Source organism: Marmota marmota, unplaced genomic scaffold (assembly GCF_001458135.2).
Source record: "Marmota marmota marmota unplaced genomic scaffold, marMar, whole genome shotgun sequence".
Lineage (NCBI taxonomy): Eukaryota > Metazoa > Chordata > Mammalia > Rodentia > Sciuridae > Marmota > Marmota marmota.
Genome location: NW_026000026.1, coordinates 9,845,579 through 9,862,225, shown reverse-complemented (window position 1 = coordinate 9,862,225; position 16,647 = coordinate 9,845,579). Strand labels below are relative to the sequence as shown.

The window sequence follows — 16,647 nt, the reverse complement described above, 5'->3', positions numbered from 1 at the left end:
GGGGGCCGCGGCTACGAGGGCCGCGGTGGGGCTCTACGAAAAGTTGGTGCCCGCGGGCAGGTCTCCCGCTCGCCTCCCGGGCCACGGGGCGCGCGGAGGGGCGGGCGCGGGGTCTCCGCGGTGGCCGGGGGACCCGGCAAGTTGGAAACAGCCAAAACAATGCGTCCTAACAAGCGTCCCCGCAGACAATGGCCGGGCCGTCCACACCGGCCGGCGGGGGGCGCGTCCACGGGGGGCGGGCCTCGCCGCTGACCCCAGCCCTCGCCCGCTCAGTCCCCCTCGGGGCGCCCCGAGTCAGTCCCGGGAGCCCCGGGTCGCCTGCCCATCCCCGAGCCCGCGGCGCACAGGGCTGCGTTTCCAGGATGTGTGTGATAAGGTGGTTTGGCTTTTTTCCTTTTAAAGATTTTTCCAAAAACTTCTGGTGCCCGATAAACTCTTAAAGAACGTCTTTGCAACTCTGGATTCCAGTGGGGGAACCTAGAGCCAGCGGGAGGCAGAGCCGGGAACTCTAAAGGGCTGGGAGGACTGAAGTGTTAGCCCGAGTGTTTCTTCTCTTTAAAGGGAAGTTTCTGCGGCAGGCGCTGGGTGGTGGGACGCGGGGTTTCCGATGCAGAGCTCTCTGCACTCTTTTGGCCCCAAACACGAGCGCACGCGACGGGGAGCGGGGCGCCGCTGAGCTGGGGCTGCAGCCGGGCTGCCTGGGCGGTCCGCCGAGGGCGCAGGCGGCGCCGGTCCCGGACCCACACTTTAGGATTGGGGCAGGGCCACCGAGGACGGGAAGCCGCATTCTTGGGCGGGTGGGGTGGGTGGGGGTGGGGAGAGCCGGCTTTCCTCAAGGTTCGGTTACAGGAGCCTGGGAAGCCACCGTGGCCCCTCCTGGGACCCCAGTGGCCTGTCCGCACTGGAGCCGCAGAAACCCTCCCCCTCGTGTCTCCCCAGGAAAAGGGTAGTCGTTTCCAGGGTTAGGGTTTCAATGTGTTGTTCTTGAGCCTCGATTTATCTTTCTGAATCAGCCTATAGGGCTTGAAGCCTTGGACATTCATAAACACGGATTAAATAAGTGGCGGTTGCCGAGGTCCGGGGGCCTATTCAGGGTCGTGCTATTGACCACCGTGTGTACTAGCCACAGCGTAGCTGGTTTCCTAGTTTGGTAGATGGTTTGGAACCATTAAGCTGTGTGTTTCAAGAAGCCTAGGTCTGATTTAGTTCAGGTTGATTCAATTATGTCTTCATCGCTTTTGAGTTGGTTGAATGACTTGACATGAGATTAAGCCCAACAAAAGAAGAGGCAGGGTAACAACAGCTGCCATCCAGGCCTGGCGACTTAGGTAGGGGTCTGGGGGCCTTCCACCTTCTCTTTGTATGTCTCAGGAAGTACATTAGAGTTCTTATTTTACTGTACTTTCCTCCTGAAGTGGATGGACTTCTTTGATAAGACTTAAAATGCTAAATTTTGTAATACTTTGAGGCTGAGTAATAGAGCTAGAGTTTCTAAAAAAGGCTTTATGTGTCTGTAGTGACAAGTGCAGCGTAATAACCTAATTGCTTTTCGTCTGAAAAATACAAGTCAAACCACTAGTTTGTGCTTGCTTAGTTAATGTGCTAAGAACTTTTAAGGTGTGTCCTTAGTGGTAGATGACTTTTTTCCTTCTGAGAAGTCATGTTTATTTTAGATACTGTTTTGTTCAGTGTTCTGGAGACTGTAGTAGTATTTTGGGTCTTTTTTTTGTTTTAAATCATGTTTTAGTTGAAGTCACCCCTTCCCCCCTCCCATTTCTGCCAGTTTTAATTGGTTATGTAAGTGGTAAATTCAAGTGGCAATGACTTACTTAAAAATTCAGTTGTCAGTAGTTATAAGATTTATAATTTATTTGGATTGTAGAATAGGGTTAATAATCTGGTGGTTTGGAATTTTACTTGATGTGGGGAGGAAGGCCAGTCCTTTCGAATTGTACGTCTATTTGCATACCGGAGGAGGAAGTGGAGGGAAAGATTATGACTTATTGGTGAAGGACACATACTTTTTTTTTTTTTTAGTGTCTACAGCTTCTTTTAATCCTTTTATCTTCAGGACACCTTCCTACCACTTTGCAGTTTGACCTTTCCTGTAAATAACAAGTGAGATGGAAGTTGAGCAGTTGTCCTGGGTTCATATTATTCCCTTTCACTTCTTAAAAAAGGAAGTAAGACACCACTCAGAAAAAATCTGTAGAAACAAATTCCTCCCCTCACCCTTAAGAAACTATTTTGATAATAGCACAGTTTTCTCCCCCAGGTGGTAGGGAGGAGGGGGAGTGAAAGTTCTGACTTTGGCTGCCTGTCTTTAAGGTGGGGAGATTTGCATTGTCTTTGTAATCCTCCATTTTTGGCAGTGAAACTTGAGGGAGGAAGGGAGCCCCTAATCCCCTTCCAGTGGACTTGTTTTAGAGGAAATCTGAAAATAAGACTTAATCATCAAGTCACTTACAAACTGATGAAATAATTAAGGAATACGTGGTCTGGCCATGACTAAGTCTGCCTCCTTATTGTAGATAAATGCTAATCACTTTTTTCTTTTTTAACAAAGTTTATTATGAAATGGTATGTTTTTGCCACAGCAGGGTTGCCATTTCCCAACCCTGGAGCACTCTTAATTCTGAGATGCTTGATTAGAGCCTTGGGGGTCCCAGAAGATGTGATGTTTTTCCACTTTATCAAATTGCATTCTTTTCTCACAGTTGCCACAAACATGATATTGGTTGATAAGAACTTTTTGAGTAGTTTTAATGACCCTTGACTGCCTAAAACATACTGCTTTAAAACAGGATCTACTTTTATTTGACACTCTTCTGAAAATAAATGGGGCTTTTTTTTTTTAATTTCATAAGCTTTGTTTCCATTTGCTGAAAAAAAAAATCGTCTTGTATGGTTGTGCCTCGTGTGCCAGTGTGGCCTGTGTTGCGGGTTTTGAGGTTGCTGGGTATGATTTGTTAAGTGGTTCTTTCCTCACTTCCCATTTCAGTTTAATCCCTCGGCAGTGTGTTTAATAAATGAATTGAAAAGGTAAAGCTGAAGTGCTTTGCTGGGGCTCTGCCTTCGAGCCTTACAATTATAAGTAGGAATGAGAAACATGACATGTGTAGGTGGAGGGGTATGCTGATAAACTAAAATAAATGTAATGATTTTAAGTTAAATCATTACAATTGGAATATTAGAATAGTTCTCAAATTACTGGAGTATTAAAAAATAAAAACCTGGAAGGTATGTACAGAACAGCTACCAAAATTGAAGAAATTCCAGTCATTGAATATTTAAATTTTATCGGGAAGTGTTTAGTTACAGCTTGTAAATTAAGCTTGTGACAATAGAGGAGTCTTCATTCTCGGGCCCCTTATCTCCAGATTTGGGGGGGAGGGGAGCTAACTGGTTTAAATGCACATGGGAGAAAGAACATATTACACAAAGACAGCAGGAAATTTCTTAAATAGGGGTGGGAAACCTGATTATTGAATGTTACTTAATGGCCCCATTTTGGGGGCAGGAATAAATACTTTTCTGAAATGGGCCTTTTCAGAGTAAGGTGATCTGGATTATTGTTCTCCAGGCGGTGATATAGTTTGGACAAATTTGCAGTGGTATGTGGGGCAAAGGTTTTTGAGTTTAGACCAAGAGGGCAGATAGCAATCTGACTTTAAGGAAGTAGAAGAACCAGGGACCATTCTTTCCTAAAATCTGCAGCTTATGCCCAGCACACTCAATTCTACACATCTCTTCTCCAAGTAAAGAGGGGGAAGCCCCTGTTAGCCAGCTGCCACCACAGATCACCCTTTTATATTTAACGTTGGAGTGCTCCTTTTTAAAGGACTTACATTTGAACATTTGTTGACCCGACTGTTCTAACATCCCCATTACTTCCTGCCCAGAGTATCAACATAACCGAGTTACTGGAAATTTGGGGCCAGTTTGGTAATTTTATGATAAAGTTGAGAAATAAAATTACTAAACCTGAAAAGACAGCTGAGTAAGTTGTCTGAGAGAATGAATTTAATTCCCTGGCTTTTGTTCTTAAGCCTGACCAGTTGTTTTTGACCCACACTACCCCAAAGTCAGGCTGGTTCCTAATGGGCTTGAGTAGTGTTCTTGTGTTGGTGTTCATTACTTTGTAGTCTGCCAACTTTTCAAATTGAAGATGTAGTTAAATGGATGGTAATTTTAGATTCCAGATGGGTTTTGTCCTTGAACCAATTAGGAGTATTTTTTTTTTAACCTTTTTACTTGTACTAAATCAGGATAACTTAAAAATACCATTATACCAGAAATGTTTTTTTCCTCTTTTTTGGGGGGGTGGTAATTTATAAAATTTTTCTTCAGTTTCATTTATTTATCTTTTGAATAGTGATTAGGTTATTGAAAGGAGACTGTTTTTTTGCCTTAGATTGGAAGGCAAACAAGTAACTTACAAGAACCAGACATGATTTTAATAGTCAACAGAAGATGGGGGAATATTCAGACATTGCTAAAGAAGGCTCTCAGGACCCAGGCATTGCCTTTGCTTCTATTGATCCTGAAGTTAGTTCAGTTGGGTCTAATTTGGATGTGATGGTTGGCCTTGTGGGAAGAGTGGTCTTGTGTGTGTATGATGCAGTGTGACAGGTATCATACTTTGTGACATACAGTTACTTGTGAGTGTAGGTACATGTAAGTGTTTTCTTTGTAGAGTTTTAACAGGCAAAGATAGGACAGTTTATTTTTTAAATTGCTGATATTTCCCCCACCCCCTCCCCTGGGGTGTGGTTAGACCTGCCAAATCTTTTCAAATATTTAGGGTCATACTAGTTAAGTACAAGTAATAGAAGAAATTCACTGATAACTTTGCTTAATTAAAAATTAAAAAAAATTAATTTCCCTTATGGCTTTTCAGATCAAGATGGAGTTTTTGAAAGCCAGTTTATAGATCACAGTATCTACTACTATTGATAATTTGAAACTAAAACTAATACATGGTGCTTTAAGTTGTTAAGATCCTTTTAGCAGACCTTACCTTATTTGGGCTGAATTAGGCCATTTCTAGTTATGATCAAATATATATATATATATATATATACACACACACACATGTATTTGGCATTTCGTTTTCTTATCCTGTTTAGGCCTGAGTATTTGTATGTAATTTTGAAACAATGAGATAAGTGTCCCAGGTTCTGCCTTTGATCATTCTTTTGCCTGTGATGGTTTGGGTTGTAATGCTGAATTTAAACTTTGGATATTTTAATCTTTCTTAACTCAAGCCTTTTTCCACACACACACACACAAAAAATAAATAAATAAATAAAATAAAGTGGGCTGACTGTTTAGCTTGTGGATGTGACCTTGATGATTTCCTTGATACTGTTGAAGGATTTAAATTTCCAGGTGTTGGTTGGTATTGTAGATACTATGTAGTTTTCTTCATTTGTAGGATTAAGAAAAATAATATGTGTAAAACATAAAGGAAAAACTTAAAGAAAAGCTTCCAAGTTCCTAACCAGAGTTTGGAGTTACATTTATAGTTTTGAGGACAGAGATGATGGGTCAGAGAGTAGACTTTAAGTTGACTGATTCAATAACCATTTATTTGGACACTTTACTAACTTGGGAAAAAGTAGATTTGTATAAATACTGCAAATTACTTGACTATAGGTAGAATTTTTGTGTGTTTTTGACAATTTTTGAGGATTTGCAGTACCTCACTGCTATGTCCTGTGGTGGCTAACTAACTGCCCCTTGTGCAGGATGTGGGATAAGCTGTTCAGAGGAGCAATGAGGGGCTTGTCTCAAGGCATCTCCAGCCACAGACATTGCCAGGAGGAAGGCAGATGCCCCTGATTGAACACACATTGTGGTGCTTTTCATTGAGAAATGTGTAATGTTTGCTAATTTTAAGATCTACAGGTAGTTAGACACAAATAACTATCTAATTATTAGTTACTTAAAAGAACAGATTTATTTCATGCAGCTATACTTAGGTGGTTCTTACTGAGTTTCAAAGATTATGTTGTGGTACATTAAAAAAAAAAAAAGTTCCTACTTAAGTGATCACAGTGTAAGTTGAACCTTCCTTTTCCTTCAGATACTACCTCTGTATTGAATAGCCACTTGCCTTAGGTGCCTTAGGGTACAAATTATTTGCACAAGATGCAAAGGTGTACCCCTGTATTTAGAGCGACCCAGGAGGCTGAGGCAGGAGGATCCCAAATTCAAGGCCAGTCTCAGCAATTTAGTGAGACCTATCAAAAAATGAGAATGGCTGGGGATGCAGCTCAGTGGTGAAGCATCCCAGTAAATCACCCCTCCACCTTTTCTTTCTTTTTTTTTTTGCAAAAGTCTCTTATTTTTAATAAGTTTGGTGTGTTGAGAATGTGTACTTCGCTGCCCACTAGAAGTATGTGGGTGGTGGTGTTGAATCAGGGTTAGAATGTCCTCTTTCTCCCTCCATTTGTTCTGAAAGACAGTTTGTCAGCAGCACTGCACACTGTTGTTACACACTAATTACAATGATTAATTTTCTGTTGGGTAAGTTTTGATGTTATTTAACTCTTTGTTATCACAACCACTTTAAAGATTTTGGTTTTAAGTAATGGACACCTGGTTTGGATTATTTGGTGCTTTAGTGTTGAAGAATTCTGTGGTATCTCACAGCCAGGGCCTTTGCTTGCAGAGGTTTCCGTGGCATGCCCAGTGGATTTGTTTTGGTGGGTTGCGCGAGAAGAGGGTGTAAATTCAAGTGAGGCATTTTTGGTTTTTTTGGTGGGGTTGGAACAGAACCCAGGGTTTCATGCAGGCTAAACAAGGGCTCTAGCACTGAACTACACCTCTGCCCCCAAACTGATGCAGTTTTCTTTGTGCTAGTCAACCTTATGTGGGATCAAAAATGATTCCTGCTTTCAGTTATTCCAGTCTTGAGACTGCAGAGGTGTATTAGACAGCAGTCTTAGGTAGCCATGTGGAAGTTTGGATGACCATTCACATTATTAATTTTATTTTTTGGTATTGGGGATTGAACCCAGGGTGCTTGAGCACTCCTCCAGTCCTTTTTATTTTTCATTTTGAAACAGGGCCTCATTAAGTTGCTGAGGCTGGCTCGAACTTGGGATCCTCCTTCCTCTGTCTCCCAAGTCACTAGGGTTACAGGCTTGAGCCACCAGGCCTGGCCACTCATGCTAATTTTAATGTCAAATGGTTATGGTTGATGGCTGTGGCCAGAGGTGTGCACCTCGCTTCTTTGCTGTCTGGTTGTGCAGGTGTGTTTTGAGGGACCAACTCTGTGTTGGCACCAGGGCATCGGGAACAAGCCAGTGGGGCTTTGCTATCTTAGGGTCTTACTTTAGGAAGCAGGCCAACAGGATGTTTTTAATTATTTTTGTCTTTTTTAATCTTAAAATTGTATATGTATTTATATATATATATTTGTCCAAACAGGATGATTTTATAGTACTGGAGATTGAATCCAGTGACACTCCGCTACTGAACTGCATTCGCAGTCTTTTAATTTTTATTTCTTTTTTTTGGGTTGGGGGGAAGGCACTGGGAATGGAACCCAAGGGTGCTTTACCACTGAGCTACATCCCCAGCTCTTCTTATTTATTTAATTTTATGTGGTGCTGAGGATTGAACCCAGTGCCTCACATGTGCCAGGCAGGTGGTCTACCATTGAGCTACAGCCCCAGATCCAGCCCTTCTTATTTTTTTATGTGAGATGGGGTCTTGCTAAGTTGCCCAGGCTGACCTCATATTTGGAATCCTCATGTCTCAGCCTTCTCAGTAGTTGTGATCCAACGTCACCAGATCCAACTCCTGACAGGATGGTTTTAGATACGGTGGAAAGGTTTGGAGGGTGTAGTCTTTACTGAGGAGCAGGGGCTGTGCTGGAAAAAGGCGGGAGCAAGCCTTGATGGTGACTTCAAGGTCCTCTGGTGCCAGGAGAGCTGCGCACAGTTTGTGGCCATCAGAACCTGCCCTGGAAGCTTCCTCTGGGACCCGCCCACGTCTCCATCTCTCCACCTAGTGAGACTGGAGCTCTTTCCTTCCACCCTTTCCAGCTCTGCCTCCTTTTCAGGCCTTCACTCTCGCGAAGTGTCTTGAAGGTCCTGTCCTACAGAGCTGTGCTGACCTCCGTGGGCCCCAGACATTTGAAAATTTCACAGATAAAAATGGTGCCAAACCTTCTTTCCAAGATGTTATTTACAGTAATTGAGTTGTGCTGGTACCCTGGATGGAAAAAGGGATATACCCACATCAAATTTCTCATCTAGTAGTAGATTGATTGTAAGGCTGGGGTCTTTTTTGGAAAAGGTATTATAGATAGGTGGAGTTCTCCTAAATTTTTAAATTTAAAGGGATTGGCAAAAGAACCCAAACTTAAAAAAATTATTTTTGGGATACTGAGGGTCAAATCCAGGGCCTGGTGCTTGCTCTGTAGGTGCCACTGAGCTGCACCCCAAGCCCAGCCAAAGTTCCTTTAAAGAATAGTTGATGTCTGATACGGGATGACTTTGATTTTGCCAAGTAAGGACACTAGTAGTAATAAAACACTCCACTACTTGCTTGGCACTTTCATTTTTTGAAAAGGGGTATTTTAGCCCTTAAGAGGAGGAAAGACCTCAAATAAGTGACAATGTATTCAAATTGAAATCACTCCTGTGGCTTTCTGTAGAACTCGCTGCATTGTGTATTTCTCCTCTAGTTTTTGGCTGGTGAAAACAGTGCTGTCGGGGTGTGATCATCTCTTTCTTAGAATCTGCAGCTCAGTTCTTCAGTTAAAATACTGCTTGGACCTTGGCCTCCAATGAATTCTGTGGAGTAAGTTGTCAGCCCCACAGTGGAACATCACAACATCTCAAGTCACAGAGCCATGGAGTATTCTTCTGTGAGCCACTCTCTCCCCCAACCATAGACCTTGGGAGCTCTAAGAGCCGTCCTGCAGTGTAACCCACCAGGTTCAACAGAGGCAGAAAGACAGGTCTGTGGTGGTGACAGCCTTAAGCCAGGCTAGAACTCAGGAGCCTGCCGTGTTCTCTTAGGTCACACAGGAAGGTAACCAGCTTCCATTGTGATTGCAACAAAGAACAGAAAGAAATTAAGATAAAACACTGGTATTCTTTCTCCACCCTCATCTCTGGTCTGGAGTCCTCTGTAGGAAAGAAGCTGTAGTTGATTCAAAACCAAAGATAAGGGGTTGAGGGTGAAGAGGAGGAAGAGACCTGGGCAGCTGAGGGAGGTGGTGTGTTTTTGTTTTGTATTGACTGTGGTGGGAGCAGTTTGTGTGTCTTTGTTTTCTTGGTAGGAATACTCAGCTAAAGTTTTAAAGTAAAAGGGACTATTTAGAAACAAGTCCTCTGGGTGCCCTAAGAGTGGAGAGTACTGGCTTTAGAGACTAATTCTCTTCCAAGAGTGAAAATTAGCCTCCAAATCAGAGTCTACACAGCTTTAAAAAAAGTAATCCTTTTCCACCTGGCCAACCTGTAATGAGCAAGAGGGGTTAAAAACCGGGAGGGTCTATTTTCTGATGGAAGAGTAAGCGGGTTGGAATGGGCATTAGTGAGATGTGCAGGTGCAGCCGGCAGGCGGCTTTGTGCCTTGACTTACTTGTTGTTTGGACTGGGAAGCCCGCCTGGTGCTCCTTGAGGGCACAGAGTGGTTGAGAGCAACCTGGGATGCTGACAGCGGATTGGGGGTTAGAATATCCAGTGAACCCCAGTTCATCAAAGAACTGTTGGCCAAGAAGAGCGAGTGTTCTGAGGTGTTCTGTCTCTGCAGTGAGGACTAGAGGAAATGTTCCTGTTTCGTATGCTTATGTTTTTGATCTGTGTCACCTTGGAGCCTTCCTTTGAGCGTATCTTGTTCTTGCTGGTAATTTGGTTGTGTAAGGCAGTCTTGGGGATTGGCTTTTAAGATTTTTACCCGAAGTGGTTCAGTTTTGTCATCTGATTTTTCATGACCTCTTAATAGTTTTCAGATTTGTGGAAGTTGTGTCTAGGGTACCTGTGTGCGTCTTAGTGACATTTAAAATAGATTCAGCTGAATTTAACAATTTCTGCCCTCAAACTTGACCTTTTAGATTGAGATGAGTGAAGCCTTTCAGAGCTCTTGGCCGTGTGACATATACAAGTGTGCTGGCTGGGGAAGTGCTGGGGGCAGCTTAACTAGCATGTTGAACAGGATGCGGGAGTGAGTTTAAGGGAGGCAGTTGCATTAGGTCCCATCTCTGCCTTGTGGAGGAACTGTGTCATCTGCCTGTCCTTCAAGTGCAGCTAATCGCTTCTGTTTACTTCCCTTTAGGTTTTGGAAATCCCTTGTCTCCATATTGCTGGCATCAACTTCTTGCTCAGTGGCAGGGCTCACTCAATGGAGACCAGGAGGACTAACGCTTGGTGCTGATTTGTGTCTGGATCACGGCATCAGGCAATCTGTGCCTTGTTTGTGCAAAGAGCCAGTGACACTCTGTCACTGCACTTCCTACAAACTTCTGAAGATAAGAAGGTGGAGGAGTATACAATTTGATTTGAACTTTACATATTTGCTCTAGTTTTGAAGCCCAGAGCTGCTGGAGGTGTGAGTGACAAGTCTTGAAAGTGGCCTTATTCCAATTCCAGAAATTCCCCAGCTGAACTTTGAGTCTTCTGTGTACACAGTCCTAGCACATCAGGGAACATGCCAACTCAATCCCTGCTAGTGTACATGGATGGACCAGAAGTCATCAGCAGCGCTCTTGGCACCCAGGGGGAGGTGGGTGATGCCTTGTCAATTAAAGGGACCACTGCTGTACCTTTCAGAGCTTCACAAGAAAAAAATATCATCCAGATAGAAGGATTTATGCCCTTGGACTGCATGTTTTGCAGTCAGACCTTCACACATGCAGAAGACCTTAACAAACACGTCTTGATGCAGCACCGGCCTACCCTCTGTGAGCCAGCAGTTCTGCGTGTGGAAGCTGAGTATCTCAGTCCTTTGGATAAAAGTCAGGTGCGAACAGAACCACCAAAGGACACGAGCTGCAAAGAAAATGAAGAATTCAGCTGTGAAGTATGTGGACAGACATTTAGAGTTGCTTTTGATGTTGAGATCCACATGAAGAAACACAAGGACTCTTTCACTTACGGGTGCAACATGTGTGGGAGAAGATTCAAGGAGCCGTGGTTCCTTAAAAATCACATGCGGACGCACAATGGCAAGTCTGGTGCCAGGAACAAACTGCAGCAAGGCCTGGAGAGTCCTGTCACCATCAATGAAGTTGTCCAGGTACATGTGGCCGGGAGCATCTCATCTCCTTACAAGATCTGTATGGTTTGTGGCTTCCTATTTCCAAATAAAGAAAATCTAATTGAGCACAGTAAGGTACACACCAAAGAAACTGTTTCCGGTACCAGCAGTACACAGACCGACTCTCGGCAAGAGGGAATGCAGGAGGGAACGCCGTCTCCGCGGGAGGAGTTTCTGCAGTTCTTGAACTTAATGCCCAGATCTCACCCTGAGTCTGGGAGCAGGCCCATGAAGTGCATACCTCAGCTGGATCCCTTCACCACCTACCAGGCGTGGCAGCTGGCCACCAAAGGGAAGGTCGCCATCGCCCAGGAAGAAGTGAAGGAGTCCGGGCAGGAGGGAAGCACCGACAATGACGACTCATGTTCCGAAAAAGAAGAACTTGGAGAAATTTGGAGTGGGAGTAAATCTGAAGGTTCTGGAAAGTCTAAAACAAGTAAAAACAGTTGCACAGGGCTCTCGCAAGACAAAGAGAAGCCCAGACACACCAATGGTGAGGTGCCCTCCGCGGACGCGGACCCCAAGGTGTGTGGCAACAAAGAGAAGCCCACACACTGCTCTGAGTGTGGCCGGGCCTTCAGGACCTACCACCAGCTGGTCCTGCACTCGCGCGTGCACAAGCGGGACAGGAGGGCGGACGCTGAGTCGCCCACCATGGCCGTGGATGGAAGGCAGCCTGGGACGTGCTCCCCAGACCTCACCACTGCTCTGGATGATGGTGGGGCTGTGGACCGAGAAGGTGGCTCTGAAGACGGGTCTGAGGATGGGCTCCCTGAAGGGCTGCATTTGGGTAAGCTGCTCCGTGTGTCCTGGAGAACACTGGCCGGGAGGGCTCCAAGCGGGGTTCCTCTTCTAGGTCTTGTTGGTGCCACCGTGCGTCACTTCACCTGGCGGGCCCTCCCTCTCATTTCTATAATAACAGAGGTGAGTTAAAGGCCTGCCAGGGTTTCTCCTTGCTCTGTAAATTCTGTCCACAGCGGACACCCGTTTTCTTCTACCTTGTGCCTCAGGCTCAGCGGTGGCTATTGGTGGGGGTGATCTTGCCCCCAGTCAGTTGACATCTGGCAGTGTCTGGAGATTTTTCTGATTGTCTCAGCTGTGCAGGGTGCAGTGTGTGGAGCCTAGGGATGCTGCTGGACATCCTGCAGCGCACAGAATGGCCCTATACTAGAGTGATGTGGCCTGGAACGTCATCACCCAGTTTGGGAGCCCTAGCCATCACTGGGGTTTTCTGGCATTCCTACTTTGTTGGTAAACCAACTGGATCTGTCACCTCCCAGTTCTGTTGTCTCTACTCCAGTGCGTGTCTAGTGGTCACAATGCCCTGGGACGCCTGTCAGCCAGAGCCAGGAGGCGACTGCTGGGAGAAGCATTGGTACTTCTGATGACCCTCTCCTATGCGTAGGGAGTCTAGGGTCTGTGAATAGGTCTCTCAGGAACTCAGGTGGTTGGTCTGCAAAGTCAGAGACAGGAGTGTGAACACCTGAAAGGGAGGTGTGTGTGCAATGTGAAGGTGTGTGGAATGTGTGTGTATATAGTATGCATGTTATATCTATCTATAGATATAAACATAAGTGTTTTTAAAATTAGGCATTGGGGATGGAATCCAGGGGTACTCTACCACTGAGCTACATTCCCAGCCCTTTTTATTTTGAGACAGGGTCTTGCTAAGTTGCCAAGGCTGGCCTCAAACTTGTGATCCTGTCTCAGCCTCTCAAGTGGCTGGATTTATAGGCGGGTGGCGCTGTGCCTGGCTCACACCAAAGAGAATTTTAAGAAATCTCACTGTTGAGTAAACTCAGCGTGTCAGTGGCATTTATAGAAGCAGAAACCAGCGCCAAGGCCTAGCTTATATCTTGTTTCCTATCCTAGTGGGTGGCATCTATGGTGTGAGAAGTCCACCCATGTCCAGTCTTGCATCCCATTCTCATGTCACCTGGAGTTTCAGATCTTCTTAAATTTTTCGGGGATGGGTTACTGAAGATTGAACCCTGGGGGTGCTCTGCCACTGAGCTACATCCCTAGACCTTTGTATTTTTTATTTTGAGACAGTTTGGCTAATTGGCTGAGGCTGGCCTTGAATTTTCAATCCTCCTGACTTAGCCTCCTGAGTCACTGGGAATACAGGCGTGTGTCACCTGGCCTGGCTTAATATTTGTTTGAGTAAAGGATTCTGCTGCTTAAAACATTTGTAAAACATCCAATGTGTAGGATGTGTAATCGACAAGTGAATAAGGAGAAACGATATCATTTACAAACCAGTGGTCTTGGTTAGAACAGATGCCTTCTTCTCCTTTCCATGAAATTGTATTCTCAAAGGCACAGTGCGGTAGACTCTTCCCCATTAAAAAAATTTTTTTTTTTTTTTTAAGTTGTCAGTGGGCCTTTTTCTGATTAACTTATTTATATTCGGTGCTGAGGATTAGACCCAAGGCCTCACACATGCCAGGCAAGCACTCTACCACTGAGCCACAACTTCAATTCCCCTGCCACCCATTTTTAATCCAGTGCCCATTCTCCTCTGGTTAAGTGATAAATCAACCCAAGGGCTGTAGTTTTCCTATTGGCTATATAATGTACAGAGCCTTCTGGGACACAGGGAGCCCAGCACACACCATGTTACAATCTTCAGTTCCAGACATCTAGAGAAAATAGGACGGTCCCTTCATGACATCATAGAAAAGGTTTTGACCATAGGCTTCTCATCAGCTGAGTGATCTCCTGGTGTCAGTGCTGGGAGATGCCCTGTGCCCTGGGAGAAAGGGAAGGGCCAGTCACTAGTAGGTAGAGTGGAAAAACTGAACTAGGTCCTCCAGGTGGAGACAGGACCCAGCCACAGGTGGCAGCGCCATAGCTTGGCTTGGCTTGAGTGTGTTGTGCCACTGCGTGGTTTATGGCCTATTGTTGTTGCTTAACTTTTCTTTGTTCCCATTACCCTGTTTGCAGAGTTTGTTCCTCTACCCTTGTCTTCAGCTCCCATGGGTAATTGCAACAGCCCTCTGTAAAAAGTTTACTCTGCTTTAAACAGCAGCACTGTGAAGTGTGATGCTAAAAGGCAGAAGAAGCCAGGCAAATGTGGGAACTTCACATCCTTTGTTCTAAAATAAAGACCTTTATGATGCAACATACCATAAGTCCTGTTGCAGAGCTGGAACTAGGAAATAAAGAAGTTCAAACCCAGCTAGAAACTCAGCTAGTTGGATGTGGTTTTAAGAAAAAGCTGGTGTTCCATATTTAGGGAATAGATTTTCCTAAATCGATGTGATTATGTGGCTTTCTAGTCCAGGCTGATCTTACTGTATTATCAACCTGACTTTCTTTAGGTTTAAGAAAGCAAAGTCAATGATTAATTTTTAAAAGTCTTCCTGGTGCCTCTTTTCAGGTCAGGGGTTGTCTCTGTCTTGTAGGTGGAGACACTGTCCTAGATGGGACTCCAGGTGTAGGGTAGTGGAGATTGTATTGTCCTGCCTTCTTACATGAAGATTCACCAGGGTCTGTGAGTCTGAATTAGTTGGCTATAAGCAATCTTGAATGCAAAATGGAGGAGGACACTAAATTGGAAATAGCAGTTTCAGATGGCAAATGGCCAGTTTAGTTAATGCTGTTTTTTTACTTTTTTTTTTGAAAAATTTTTTATTTGGGCTGGGTTTGGAACCCAGTGCCTCATCATGTTAGGGAAACTCAGCCACTGAGCTCTGCCTCCAGCCCTAATTATGCCAAATTTTAAGACATGACCAAAATTTATTTGAGTCATTAATATTGTAATGTGTGTAATATGATCTGCCACAGAGAGTATTTATTTAGAATTAAAATATTCAGGTGGAGGATGTTTTAACTCTTGCACATCCAGCTGTCTGGAGGGAGGGCTGGTGTGCTTGCAGCTCATCAATCATCCTGTACTTAGAATCCCTGAGGATTCATGTGCATAGGATACACTGATTGTAAAGACTGAAGTTCAAAAGTTAGCACCTTGTCATTTGGGAACAGATTTTGACATATCTAACAGATTTTAGATACAGTCTGCCCATGTGAATTCTTGTGGTCAATATTCTCGGTTTTCTAAAACTTCTGCTAAATTTTGACAGACTTTCTCAGGAGTTTGCCCAATACCAAGCTTTCTTTGCTGGTGAAGATTAGGTTGTGCTTGCTGCCATCTAGTGGTAATTTGTTTAATCTTAAGCACTTTTCTTTCTGTGGTTGGGAGAATTGATGATTTATATTGACTCAATCCTAAGTTCTAAAGAAGGTGGTCACCCCTGCCAGGGGGTTCAGGCACCGGTAGTGCTAGCCAGGTCCTATGCCTTCCCTGTGGAGGGAGTGGAATGCCACCTGTGCAGCCGAGTGCATTACGCTTAACTTTGTGATTAAGGCAGAGAACCGAATCTTGAGCACTCTGCTATCCCCCAGTCAAAGTAGTGCACTCTGCTATCCCCCAAAACAAAGCAGACGCCACAAAGCTTCAGAACCTCAAGTAACTCCACAGCAGCATTTGGTGTGTTTTTAGCCTTTTTGTTTCTATTCCTGAACTAATAGAAAAATTCTTTCATGCCTTTCAAAAATGTTTATATCAAATATATTCAAGTCAACTGCCTGATCCATGTGCTTCAGCTGTCTTCTTACATGAATATTTTTGTTTCTGCTTTAAGATAAAAATGATGATGGAGGAAAAGTAAAGCATCTTGCATCCTCGAGAGAGTGTAGTTATTGTGGAAAGTTTTTCCGTTCAAATTATTACCTCAATATTCATCTCAGAACGCATACAGGTAAAGGACTTTGTTTTCTAACGCATGTATTAGCTAAAAGAATTGTGATGCACTTCTGTTTTTGTGTTAGAGCCTTGGAATAGTTTTGGGAATAAATGTGCAGCGTGCCGAGCAGCTGTCATTTTTATTCTTTTACTATCATGGTAACTTGAACAGTTGTTCCTCTTTTGAAATTGGTTTATTTAGTTTACTACTACTGAATCTTGTCTTATTTAAAACTCATTTTAAATGCCCCAATTTTCTGTTTTAAAGATGTTTTTAAGATTTAGAATAAAATGAGCAACCGTTCAGTAGTCTTAGATTTGGGAAGCCTTGATAACAGTGGCGGAGGAGGCAGTGTGGACTTGAATCTCACCCACTTGCCTGCTGAGCAGTCTTCCTGTGCCCCCTCTTCTTGGCTGGAAGAGGGTGCTAATCATAATCATATCCATAGGGCTATGGTGAAGATAAGTTAACAGCAAGCTTTCAACTAGATGGTAAAGATATGCATTTACTTTTTAGTTTTCAGTGTAGTGTAAGGGTGATAAAACAGGTCCTGAGAAATCCCAGCTAAGATTAGTAGGTTCATCAGGGAAAGAACCCACGACTAGTTTGATAGATTCTTCCA

The 16,647-nt window shown here is 44.1% G+C and overlaps 1 protein-coding gene across 3 annotated transcripts in view; it reads left to right on the top strand.

Annotated features, from left to right (window-relative positions):
- Znf217 (zinc finger protein 217) overlaps positions 1–16,647 on the top strand; it is a 47,499-nt gene that overhangs the window by 11,563 nt on the left and 19,289 nt on the right. For 2 of the 3 annotated variants that reach the window (XM_015479717.2, XR_007350376.1), the window contains 2 exons: positions 10,297–12,067; positions 15,924–16,040. In XM_015479717.2, the coding sequence (XP_015335203.1) occupies positions 10,669–12,067; positions 15,924–16,040 (1,516 nt within the window). In that variant the 5' untranslated portion in view covers positions 10,297–10,668. Of the gene's footprint in view, positions 1–10,296; positions 12,068–15,923; positions 16,041–16,647 lie in introns of those variants that run through there. The other variant, XM_015479726.2, reaches the window with a different exon arrangement.